Source organism: Diadema antillarum, unplaced genomic scaffold (genome assembly GCF_040938485.1).
Source record: "Diadema antillarum isolate AM-2024a unplaced genomic scaffold, OU_Dant_1.0 seq00000338_RagTag, whole genome shotgun sequence".
Lineage (NCBI taxonomy): Eukaryota > Metazoa > Echinodermata > Echinoidea > Diadematoida > Diadematidae > Diadema > Diadema antillarum.
In genome coordinates, this window is record NW_027271351.1 from 763,370 (window position 1) to 777,026 (window position 13,657).

The following is a 13,657-nucleotide window of genomic DNA, read 5'->3' on the forward strand; positions in this document are numbered from 1 at the left end:
CAAAGTTAATGTGTACTTTGAATGATGAAAGATTTTTCCCCGACAGCTAGAAAGCTTGCTAGGGACTTGCCCATCATAGTAACAAGAACTGTTTTCAAACTTGATTCCAGTCATTGAAATGATGTATTTAGTAGGAACAGGTGTTAAGCACAGCACATTATTATATCCTGTAGGGAAAATAGTTCACAGATTTTAACATGATATTAGTTCACAGACCTTTCGGAATAAGGCAAACCATGCATGATATATGTACCCAGGTGTTTAGATTATGTTTACAGAGGAATCCAATTGTGTAAATGGTACTGCTGTAGTATGCATCCAAGTTTGCTAAGTTGTAGACTGATTAGTCATTTTTTTAAATGACCACAAGCATGCTCAGTATTCTAGTCTAGTGCTGCAAAAAGTATGCAGATCAGGTTTGAAACACAGTGTCACTAAATCTATAAAATGAAAGGGTAATTTCTTCCTGCTTATGAATGCATTCAGAGTGATTAGGTATACAAACACTTTTCTTCATATAAACCTAAAAGACACCATAACATGAAAAATTATTGATTTTGCCCATCAAATTTAGATATTCTGCCTGCCAGCATAGTTTTCCTCATCAATTCTTAGTTTATCTTTCTTCACACACAAGGCATAAGAATGATTTGCAGTCCCTCTACATTATGCATAACGACATAATTGCAGATTAGCAAGTGGCAGAATAGTTAAGATTGTGATAAAAATATGACACTGTGGTGATACAAATTATGCATAATGAAACACAATTCAGGGTAGTTTAAAGGGACTGCACAGTACTGGTTGAGGTAAGGGATTCATGTTTTGAACATTTCTAAGTGAGATAATGAGAAACCTGTTATGAAATATGAAAGAGCATGTAATTTTAAGAAGGATTCAACGTTTATTTGATGAAAATTGGTTTTGAAATGGCTGAGATATCCTAAAAAGTGATAATAATAAAAGGCGACAGGCCACAACTTTATTAAGATCTCCTTGTTTCACCTTGTTTTGGGATATCTCAGCCATTTCAAAACCGATTTTCATCAAATAAACTTTTGATACCCTTTAGAATCGCATGCTCTTTGACATCTAACAGAGTGGTTTCTGAATATCTCGCATAAAGCTAAAAGCTAAATCCTCACCTCGACCAGAACTGTACACACCCTTTAAAAGTACTTTGCAAATCATGCAAGATCTCGAAAGGATATCAGTTTGCAGAAGTTTATCAGTCTATTCATATGTCAGTCTGTCAGTCTTTCTAGCTACATGTATCCTCCATCTATTTACCTATCTATTTATCTATCTATCTATCTATCTATCTATCTATCTATCTATCTATCTATCTATCTATCTATTTACCTGTTTGTCTGTTAGTCTGTGTATCTTTCTATTGTCTATCTTCGTGTGTATCTGTCTACAATATCTATCTTTCCACGTAAAGCTCTATATTTATGTGTTCATCATGTATCTATTATTCTGATTATCTTTCTCCCAACTTCCAACTTGTCTTTCATGTATTCCTTGCCATTTGTCTTGCATATTTGATATGCTCTCTTTCACTGTCATAATCACTACCTGTCCATTAAATGAAGAGATGAACTCATGGAGGAACACTGTCCTAACAATGATTCAAGATTGTGGTAAAGAAGAGAGAGAGATAGAGACAGACAGACAGACAGACAGACAGACAGACAGACAGACAGACAGACAGACAGGAAAAAAGATAAAGAAATAAATATAAATTAAAATAGAAAAGTAGATAGAGAGTGACAGAATGGAAGAGAAAGAGAGAGAGAGAGAGAGAGAGTGTGTGTATGTGTGTGTATTTGTTTGTTTGTTTATTTGTTTCATGTCCATCTGAAAAGATGGCTGGAGAGCCCATATTCAGCTACAATAGCTGGTCTTCCATTGGGTCCAGTTGGATGTAAGGAGGGTTATATTTATGTGTGTGTGTGTGGGAAAAAAAGACAAACAGCTACAGCTACATGGGTGGAGAGGTAAATGAAAGAGACAGACAGACAAGGACAAAAGATATATATATATAGGTTGGCAGATCTGGAGAAAGATATGTAGTACAGGGTGGGGAGTAATTTGCTAAAAACAGAAATACAGACAAGGACACAAAGGGAGATAGAGACAGAGATAACTAGAGATAGAGATAGATAGAGTGAGAGAGAGAGAGGGGGAGAGTGGTGTGTGTTTGTGTGTGTGTGTGTGTGTGTGTGTGTGTGTGTGTAAGAGATAAAGGCAGAGAAAGTGTGCTTTGGATATGGTTTGCCTTGTAACAACAGAAATTTGGATTTTTTTTGGTAGTAATATGATAATTTCTTTACATAATGCTATTGGTATGTATTGAAATATATATATATATATATTTTCTTTTAATATACTTTTTTACTGACATTTGCTGTGTCAGTGTATTCAGCACTATTAAAGGTTACTGCCTTTTTTGTAACACTTTGAATATTTCTTCAGATGTGAAGATGTTTGAAAGGCAGTATCAAGTGAATCTGGCATAAATCCAAACACAATGAAAGTGCTCTATCTTTGGAAGGTGAATGCCCTAACCTGCACAGCATTCTGGGAAGCCAAACAGACAATATGGACTTGCTGTAGTGTGAAATGATCAATGGCTTAAATAGTGAGTGCGTCACAGCAAGGTGCCAATGTTCATTATGGTATATCTGCATGAAAAATGGGGGGGGGGGGGGGGGGTGTCATAAGGCAAATAAAAAAATCAAAGAAATAGCAAAATTAGGTCTTCTGGATCATGATGTCTGTTCAGCATTTAAAGAGAAAAGAAAAGGAAATAATCTGAAGAACTTTTAGCTATTATTTGGCTTGGTAACTTTGGGGAGGAGTTTGTTCATAGCTTTGACACAGATGAATACTGCAAGGTGAAATATAAAATGGGAATGAAGAGTGCCCGTATTAAAGGGTTCCTGCCCTTAAAGATGTTTCATCGTTGCCATGGATACGGTCACTGGCTGATGTGTGAGTCAGGATTTTGCACGTGGTGGATGGATGGGGGTTTAGTAGTCACATGCTCCTGTGCTGTCTTTGAGCAATCTTCTCTCTCATCTCTCTTCCCCCCGCCTTCTCTCATAACACTGGATGTAGCAATGAACATCAGCAGGACTGTATGATATACACACACTCTCGTCATTTCCTGCGCAGAAACATAGTTATGCAGACACCATGTGTATAGCAACTAAAAGCTTCCTTACAGTAAGAGAGGAATAGGGAGATGGAGAGAGAGACAAAGATGGACATGTTGCTTCACTTCTTTTCACTTTCTTATCAGTCACAGTTGGTCCATGTATTTCCCCTATTTTTTATTGTTTCACCTCCAATATGCATGGGATCATTAAACACAGGAAATTAGATAAAGTATTGCTCATACGTTCGTAGTCTTTATTGATCCGTTGCTCATGGCAACCAGGTTGCTCCTGTGACAAAGTCTGTGGAGATTGTAGAATCTTGTTTGGGAATGGGTTAAGCAAGTAGATGGTTGCAGGAAAAAAAAAAACCACAAATGTTGGTGGCACGTACTGCTAGAAGTTTGATCCAGTGGATTTGCTGTCTTCCTCTTATATCTGCTAATCATTAGATACTGTAAATGTGGATATTTTCACGCGAGTAATTTTTCACACTGGGGTGGGAAAGATGAATTTTGTGTGTTTTTAATTCCACAGACTCAAGATATTTTAATAGTGGTACCTGTATCACAAGCAAAAATATTTGTGAGCTTTTGTTTTCGCATTATGTGCGAAGATTTCAACACTGCGAAAATTTCCAATTTTGCAGTAGATTCTACTTTTAAACCTATGTTAAATTCTTTAAGTTTTATATATTAGCTGATTATTGTGTTAGGTTACACTGTGCAATGTTTTGCATCCCTTGCATTAAATGCCAATGGAGAAGAAGCAGAGTCTATGTATGTCGGAGAAGAAGCAGAGTCTATGTATGTCAGAGAATTCGAAATCTGATTTATGCATTGAATAGAGATTAGCCCTGCTGGTAAAGGAATTGTTCAAGAGATCTGAATGTAGTATTTAGGGAAAATTACCTCCACTGCAAAAACAAGAAGGATTTGATAAATTTTTTAGTATGATGGTATTTTAAGGGAAAATACTGCCTGGAGGTAGTTGTGTATTCTCAAAGTCATCACTGGTTATTTGCATAAAGTATCATTGATCAATTTGACTCAGTCTACAGTTCCAAGGAGAATAAAACTTCAAAAAAAAACAACATGAAAACTGAACTGAGTAGGAAATAGTGTAGAGTACTTTTCTGATGAGTAACCTTGGAGCCATAAGGGTGTTAAGGTCATCCTGAGTCAGTGGGATTAACACCCTTCTGCCTCAGAGCTAGCAGCTCTAAAAACTCACCCATTCTTTGCTACAACCAAATCTCCTGTGTAGATATTTCTGCCCTCATGTGTGACATACAGTGAGTGGTCATGAGAGCAAGTGCTGCAGTTTGTCACTTCCATTTTGTAAAACATTGGTTGGTTGTATGTCTGTCATTTTCTGCTCTTTGGCTTCATGATTGTCATTGGGTAGCACATAGCTCTGCTTGTGTATATTCCTAGTTCTCTTAGTCCTTCTAGTTTCTTTTTCTCTGCCCAAGTTTGAAATTCAAGATGGTTGTGTTTTCCCGTGTTTCTATCAAAAGATGATAAAACTTGCACAATGATTCGTCATGCTGTATGAGAATACTGATATGAATAATATGACGAAAGCCTCAACCTTGATTGTTTTAGCAATGCAGCATATTCTTGCCTTTGTTTATGTGTGAGAGTGCTGAAATATCAACAACCTTTCTGCATAATGCTTGATACTTCTTGAAGGTCAATGAAAAGACATGATGTTTGGTGAATGTGTTCATACTCATAGACTCACCCTCTTGAGTTGACTAATGAAATCATGAATGTGTGAAAAGGAAATAAAGCATCATACCCCATTTGCGTGGAAGGGGACACATATTTCTCACCATGTCTACCACGTATATCATGATCATGTTGAAGTGACTGGAATTGGGGATGAAATGTTCAAATTTATGGAAGCTTCCATTTCGTACCACATGCGTTCTTGGAAATGACTTATGCTGATATCTCTTATGAGCTCATCTGTGAACTTATTTTAGATAGTCTGGTGGTAGTGATATGACAGGACTTGTTTCTTTGTCTTTTTTTCCTCGTAGCTTGAAGACCTTGAGGCTGAGAATAAGAGGCTTAAAATGAGAGTTGTGGAGCTGGAGTTACAACAAGGATTAACCCCTTCATACTCATTGGAAGCCAATGGGGAGCAGGTCAGTATTAAAATCTATTCATTTAATACCTATTTAATACCTAGAATAAATTTCTACTTCGTAAGATTATGTTCTTTGTTTTCAATATAGTAGAGATTCTGTCAATGATTTTGTAGTCTGAGAATAAGTTCTGAGACTGGAAATTTAAGATATTTGGTACAAGGTATGCATTAAAAATCTAGTCCTCTGTGCAAATCTTGTTATGTGCATTTATAGTGTAACTTCATGTGTGTGATGGACTCTATTTTTACATCTTGTATGTGCTGAAGAAAATTGAAAAGTGAGCAACTATCGTAATGTTTTAAGTGAATCCTACTTGATTTTCAGTTTAGGTGAATCTGGTATTCTTCTAGTCAGAATTACTGCACACACTTACCATATCCTGGCCTACCGTAGAAATCAAGGCAAAAAATTTGGTTTGATACTGCTTGTTTACCAAATGTAACTGCTGGCAGGAAGGGATGAAAATTATGAGTCCTGTATGCTGTTAAAACGTGATGACATTTGCAGGGCTTGACACTTACTTTTTTCTTTGGTGAACCATTTGGGCCTCTAAAACCTTTATATTTGAAATGTTAGCAGCCTGAAAAAGAAATGAAATAGCACTATCAGTACTACATAAAAGCAAATGTAGCAATCTATGTAGAATCTTGTCTACCTGATCAGGCCACCAGAAACTATGCTTTTTGAAAGTTCAGTAGCCCATCACCAATTTTTAGTAGCCCAGGGCCACTGGAACTCCGCTAGTGTCGAGCCCTGCCTTTTGATGATGATGATGATATCAATGTTGTTGTTGGCATGCAGGAAAAGTCTCCCATTGGATCAGCAAAGTTTAACCCCTTCAACACTGCTGGTGAGACCAACGGCAGCGCATCAGACATTTCAAAGACCGAAGTCCACTTCTTTCCATCTTTCACGGAATCCGTGCAATCTCCTACATCGCCAACATCAGAATCGTTCACTGCTGTCAATCTACTTGCAGATCTCAATGTAAGACTGCAACTTAAAACCTGGTCACATGACCGTTTTATTATCTTTCTTTCTTTGCTTTTAATGGATGTACCATTACAGCTGAGATGTGGCATTGTGTCCACATCTGATCAATATCACAATATCACTTTCAACACACTCAGTTGCAATCATTCACTCACTTGGACAGGACTAAAAGAAATAATTGAAAAAAAGAAAAGAATGTTTCCTTTTGCAACACTGAACCTACAGGTTAATTTGGAAATTTGGATGAAAGCTGATCAATACCAAATGCTCTTATTTACGGCGCTTCCTCAATGGGTTAATAAGTGTGTGAATCAAGTTGATTTGGGACACATTGCCTTATGACTTTGTGAAATGTCAATGAAGAAAAGTATTGTTTTCAAAATCTATGCTTAAACACATAATTTAACAGGACAGTAACAATGTCATTCCTTGTTTCTGGAGTATTGTCATATAATATTGGGAAATCAGATTTGAGAAATGAACATATGCATATTTGATCAGCCATTATATGCTTAAATTACAATGCAAGATAAACATTGTGGTATATGAAATGTCATTATCTCATAGCATAGTGCATGACTCTTGTTCTTGGGATTTTTTGGCTCAGATTATAATCTGCTTATGTAAATCAAGACAATGAAGAAATGAGGCATTGTTCTTGATTCTGTGTTTCTGTGAAGACATTAAACCAGCCTTCGGACCCATCACAAACCACATCCATGACGAGTGGGGGCACGCTGGCGGAGCAAGCTGCAGCCTTCCAGGCGGCCAAACCAGGAGGGGTATTTGACGACACCTTTGCACCCCCGGCAGCGGCCAAGCCCATAGAACCTTTGCTGCTACCACCACCTCCCCCGGCCCCGCCCCGGAATGTGGCACCCCTCTCCCCTGTAGTATCCCCGTCCCCTGTCCAGTCCCCCGCCGAACCCATGTCACCGGTTCCCCCCTCCCCCACTGTCAACGGAGCTCAGACCGCTGGTAAGGGCTGCTTGACAGATTGAATTTTTATTTTCAAAGCCAAAAATGTAATTCAATAAAACAAACAATCATATGTTAGACATTGTAGTACTACTGATTGATATAATTTTTTGAGATTCACTTATTTTCATAGCAAGGTCTGACATATCTTTTGATGCTTGCAAAAAAAAAGTTTAATATTATATCCACAGAAGAGATTTTTAAATCAACTCCAAAACATTAACTCATTGCACTCTTTTATATGGTGAGTCCTGCAGCAGAATTACTGGAGTTCTAGAGTAATAAGTTTACAAAGCTTAAGGTCAGTGATTGTAATAATGTATGTGCTTCCCTAATTACCACTGAACATGAAAGTTTGATAAAAACCCCGAATACTGAATTACAATTCGCAATTGGAATGTGCTGATTTTCAGTCCTTTTTAAAACTTTTTTGTGTGAATTCAATTTTCCCAAGAACACTTGCACTTGCACTGTTTATCTAAGGAGAATTCAGTTACCATGAGAACGGAGCCAGTCAGGTCCTGCTTGGGCAAAATCTGAGCGGGCCACCCAAGCAGTATAAACAGTCAAGCAATCGGTTTTTTGAAAGTGTTTCCGAAATGGTTTGAGGAGGTTCTTAATTCTGGCCACAGTACAAGTGGCATATTAATTTACTTAATAGTCTTGTTTTCCCAGGAAGCCAGTCAGACGTAGCAATGATTTATGATCACAATATGCGCTCTTTCCATGGAGATGCAAATGGTCTAGAAACTTTGATAGTTAACAGCTGTTTTCAGACAAAATATCTTCATAGTACAATCTATCTTTATGAGTTCATCCCTTCATTTCACCAGTTTGCTTACAATTTAGTGTTTTTCTTTTCCTTAATTTTCTCTTTCCATCCTTACACCCTCTCTTTTTTTATTTTGTACGGCTCCTTTGCTTTCTTTTCTTCTGTCTCTTTGCCTTTGTGTCTACTCTCTGAGCCTTTTTCTTCTTCCAAAATGTCAGTCGATTATCCAAGAAGATCTCTTAGTTTATTCCATACCATATTAACCCCTTGAGGACGGTTTGATTTTGCTACAACATGCATTTCCTATAGACACCTGCCCGAGTATACTCAGGACTCGTCCTCAACGGGTTAAAATCCTCTCTTTACCCACCAGTGTGTTAAAGCCTGTTTCATCCCTTGTCAGAATCACGTCACCATTTATTTGACTGCTGTGTCTGATAATAATGTATTAATCAGTGTAATGATATTTAGCAGATGCTGCTGTTGCAAGGAATTGCTTCCTATAGCCCCATGAACCCTGCAATGACAAGAACCTGTTACTTATCAAACGTGTAATCCTTTCAATTTGTGCCTTCTCTCCTTCATATCTAAATAGTTCCTGGAATAGCAAGAAGCAGACCAAGACCTACTGTATCACAGGGAGCAGGTACGACATGCCTACATAATTTACCCTGAATTCAGGAATTCATGAGTTCATTAAATGATTCCTGCAAGTATTATCATAGCATTAGGATTATTTTGATTAGTCATATCCCTCGTGCAAAGATTCCTGCAATAAGACTGATAAAAAATTAGTCACATGACAAACAATATCCCCCCTTTCCACTACCAAATCAGGTGGCCTTTTGCCTGGTACTTTAGAGCAGGGTTCCCACAGTCATGGAAAATCCTGGAAAATCGTGGAAAATCGTGGAAAATCCTGGAAAAATTTGTGGTCATGGAAAGTCAGGGAAAAGTCAGGGAATTTGGAAAATTTGTGAAAAGTCATGGAAAAGTCATGGAATTGCATTTACCTCTTGGCAATGGCAGCTTTCCAGTTTGTCGTGTCTCGCAACTCTCATACTCTGTGATCATACTCTGCTATTATAATTGGTGTTCATGATTTCCATTTTTCCCAGTTTTGTGACATCCCAAATTCTACATAACTCCTGGGACATATACTAATGATAATAGATGTAAATGTCATGAGTAAGATAGTGGGTGGAACGGATGGCTGTGAGGGGAGGTGGAGGCCATCATAACGTGTCTGATTTTGGAAACCGTGCCAGAAAGGAAGTCATGGAAAGCAGCAATTTAGTCATGGAAAAGTCATGGAAAAGTCATGGAATTCTCTTTTCAAATTTCTGTGGGAACCCTGTTAGAGCCATCTATGAAATGGTTAGCATCGGATAGAAAGTTTTCAGCTTAGAGTAGTACCTGTATGCCAGATGCAACCAAGCCAAACTGCCAAATTTTCCAAAGGCTCCATGGATTCTAGCAGTATTTCAGTGGGAAGCTGTCTCAGTGATGCAGTTGTGAACGTAATCGATTTGCATTTGTGATATGCATTGGTCCCATCAGATATCAATATCACCCCCCTCCCCCATTTGTCCTGCATATATTTGTGTATATGACACCTATAAAGATTCTTTCTAGCGGAATGATTTGACTGTTGGGAGATATAAATAAATGTAAGATATGATATCTTGCGGGTCTGTATGTTGTGAGGGGACTGTTTCTTTTCAAATTGACCGCACCCTTAATCTGGATATTTTGCTATTTACTTTCATTCTTCAGGTGTGATAGCCCCTCCTCCAAGAACCGTTAGAAGGGGCGATTCTTTTGGTGCCATGTCACCCTCGGCAACATCTCCTGCTCCAAGCAGTGAGTTCTTCTTTCAAAATGCTGTTTTTAATTGATCATATTGCGAATATGCTAGTATGTGATGAACATTGCACTAAAAAACAACAATAACAACCACAAACAAAACAAAATCAAAATATTTATCCCATGAACAAACCAAGGAGCAACATGACCAAACAGTTTTTATACCCCCGCCAAACGAAGTTTGAAGGGGGTATATAGGAATCAGCGGACGGTCGGGCGGACGGTCGGGCGGTCGGTCGGGCGGTCGGTCGGGCGGTCGGTCCGTTGCAAATCTTGCGTCGCGAACTACTTCCTCAGTTTTCAACCGATTCCCATAAAACTTAGCACAGATGTGTGCCTTGGGTTGTAGATGTGCAAGACGTATTTTTTGACAGTACCCAAAAGTACGTTGCCATGGTAACGGCATATTATGGGCAAAAATGGGTACAAATCTTGCGTCGCGAACTCCTCCCACAGTTTTTGATCAATTTTTATGAAATTAGGTACAGATGTTCATCTGAATATGTTAATGTGCAAGACACATATTTCCGCAGTGGCAAAAAGTGCGTTGCCATGGTAACGGCATGTTGTTGGTAACATATAGGGCAAAATGCTTCATGGCAAAACTGCTTCATCAGTGTTCTCCAATTCTCATGGAATTCATATTGAATGTTTGTCTTAGGATATAGGTCAGCATGACACATTTCTTGACAGTGACAAAAAGTATGTTGCCATGGTAACAGCTCACATATTATGAGCCAAAATGATGGAAAATTTTGTGTTGCAAACTACTTCCTCAGTTTTTGCCCAATTTCCATGAAACTTGGTACAGATGTGTGCCTTTGGTTGTAGATGTGCAAGACGCATTTTTCGACAGTACCCGAAAGTACGTTGCCATGGTAACGGCATATTAATGGCAGAAGATCAAGGAAAGATCTTGCGGATTTAACTACTTCCTCAGTTTTTTGACCAAAGCTTATGAAATGTTGTTTGGCGGGGGTATAACCAGTCGCTGTAGCGACATTTCTAGTTTTTTTTCCTATTTAGTTATGTCATGCTACATGTATTCTTCTGTATTAGGGTATGACTGTAGGGTAAGAAACAGATTTGAACTGAATTCTTTTTAATATGGCTGCTTCAGTCCATACAATGAGATTTTGCAGAAAATTTGGTGTCATTGAATTACAGCAGTGAAACACATTTCTGAAAAATGCTGAAAAGGCTTAATCTTCCTTTGTAAGGTTCCCATCAAAACTGGAATTGAAGTATATCACTTAAGCCTGTAGGAGTGAAACTTGTGAAAGTTTACTGCACACACCAAACAGTGCCAGACGGGATGTTTACAATATACCCTTCCTAGAATCATACACTCACATGCTTCCTTTTGATGACCTTTGAACCCATTGTAGTTGGCCTGGATGACCTTTATGCTGCCGTCTCTAAGGCAGCCGTCTCAGACAAGAGCGGGACGGGGACCGTGACGACCACCTCGCCCAATCCATTCTCGCCTCCCGCGCCAACAACAGAATTTAGCTTTGATATCCTCAGCAACAAAGGATCCAATGTAAGATGGTGGTTCAGTTCTCTTCTTATGTTAAATTAAGAATAAAAGCCAAATTATGTGGATGGGGTGAATGTAGCAATATCAGTAGAACACATCAGTGAAGTTTTAGGAAAATTGGACAATCTGTTCAATAGTTTTCAAGAGTTTTTAAAGTTTTGATGCAGCCATTGCTGGATGAGAAGACTATAACATATTCTGATGTCACACATGGACAACAATAAAAAGAAAATGTAAAGAAAATTAAACCTTTAAGAAATTTTCTAACATAATGAAAAAAAAAAACACTTGACTTGCCTCTTTCAGAAAGCAGGAGGAATTATGCTACCCTAACCCATGTCAGTATCAAGAGGAGGGAATGTATACTTTTCATTGAAAAGATTGTGGAATTCTCAGCTGTATATTTTCTGTATTGTTGTCCATGTGTGACATCATACATGAACTGTTGTAGTCTTTTCTTCCAGAGATGGCAGCACTGAAACAATCAGTGATATTGATGTTGATGTTGTCTGTACTCCACGTTTACAGTGAGTGCTATTATCAGTTGCATCGTAAGGAATTTGGTAATACAACTTCTGTGGAATATACCTTAATACAGGGTAATATTGAAATAAGTGGACATGTTGGGTTTCATAACCAGCATGTAGTTTCTTTGCAGACATATTATGAGTACTCCATCATGCAAGTGAACTTAATATGAAAAAAAAAAACTGACAGCAATCTGATTTCATATAGAAAGAGTTGTCATATCTAAAGTCTGACCTTTCTGATAAAGTTCAAGAGTTATGTGTGAAATGAATGACTTTTGCTTCACATGTGCTTGTGCTACGTATGTCTTCTTACAAGGTATTCCCTCCAGTAAGATATGTATATATGCTTATTGCCAAGTTTGTCTTTCATTTTACTTTCGCCTAAAAAGACTACATCAAAGAACTTATAGTGAGGTAAAGTATGGACACAATTTTCAGAAAATATTCCAAGATTAGTGCCATCAAATACTTGAATAAAATTTTGTGTTGATTCCTATCTATCCATGACAACTTAGTCATTGTACCTTCTGCCACACATGTATAATGGTAGCTCATATTCATGGTAGTGGTTTTCAGCGTCGGTGGTTTACTGCAAACTGTTTTAGTTGTACTTCTATGACTGGTACACCACACCATTCCAGTAAATGTGTTGAAATAGGTGGATATTTCATCACCCAAGGACAGCAGAATCCTGAACAACATTTTGTTTTCCCACAGGGTGCACTGGTAGTCACATCATAACAGTGTCCTGCACACCACATGCAAGCACACGAGCATCATAGCCAGTGCTTATGTTTTGCACTGTCCATTATCAATTATATTTCTCTCTAACTTTGCAGTCAGAAAGAGTATAGTCATTTCATATCATGACAGAGACTCCAACTCTAAGCACCTTCTGATCTGGAGATTCTCCCGCCTGAAACCCCTAGCAAACGGGAGACTCCAACTTGATGTGCGCGAAGCGCATATCACGAGCGCAAAGTTCCTTGCGGCCGGGGTCCAGGGCCAGCTTGGGCCCCGGAAGCTGTAATAATTAGGGTTCTTGATGCTCTCTCGTGCTATCTAAGGCTTATTTTTCAACATACGAAGACAAAAAGTAAGAAATCATTTCAAACGGGAGACACAGAGCCAGGGCGGGAGAAATTAAATCTCAGTCGGGAGAACGGGAGATTTTGCAAAAGTGGGCTTTCGGCGGGAGATCTCCCATCGAAAGCGGGAGAGTTGGAGTCTCTGTCATGAGAAGTCTCCTGTATTTCACCAATTTAGATTAAGCTCTGTAGAATTCACTCTTTCTATTTTCCACCTACTGTGTCTACATCTATGATTATCTTCAATGTGCATGTGCATGCATTATTTAAAGATAAATTGTTTAAACGTAGTTGTAGCTGTAGATTATTATGAACTGTATAGATGTCTTCATTGTCGTGATACACATTTTCCACATTCTTTGAATCCACCTTAGTATGTTAGAGCTTACACAGCTCATAGAGGTTCCCCTCACAACAATTTCAGATACGCAACTGTAGCCCACATTTAGCTTCATATATCTTTTTACTATCCAGGCATCAAATACCTAAGCACCCACCTGATCAATATGAATATATCCTTGTTTGTCTCTGTAAACATCCAATTATTGCATTAATGTAATTCATGTCACAG

The 13,657-nt window shown here is 38.4% G+C and overlaps 1 protein-coding gene across 1 annotated transcript in view; it reads left to right on the forward strand.

Annotated features, from left to right (window-relative positions):
- The window catches only part of LOC139730822 (uncharacterized), a 39,490-nt gene that overhangs the window by 21,919 nt on the left and 3,914 nt on the right, over positions 1–13,657 (forward strand). The window contains exons 7-12 of the mRNA XM_071641692.1: positions 5,209–5,316; positions 6,121–6,306; positions 6,993–7,290; positions 8,658–8,708; positions 9,839–9,925; positions 11,317–11,471. Of these exons, the coding sequence (XP_071497793.1) occupies positions 5,209–5,316; positions 6,121–6,306; positions 6,993–7,290; positions 8,658–8,708; positions 9,839–9,925; positions 11,317–11,471 (885 nt within the window). The remainder of the gene's footprint in view (positions 1–5,208; positions 5,317–6,120; positions 6,307–6,992; positions 7,291–8,657; positions 8,709–9,838; positions 9,926–11,316; positions 11,472–13,657) is intronic.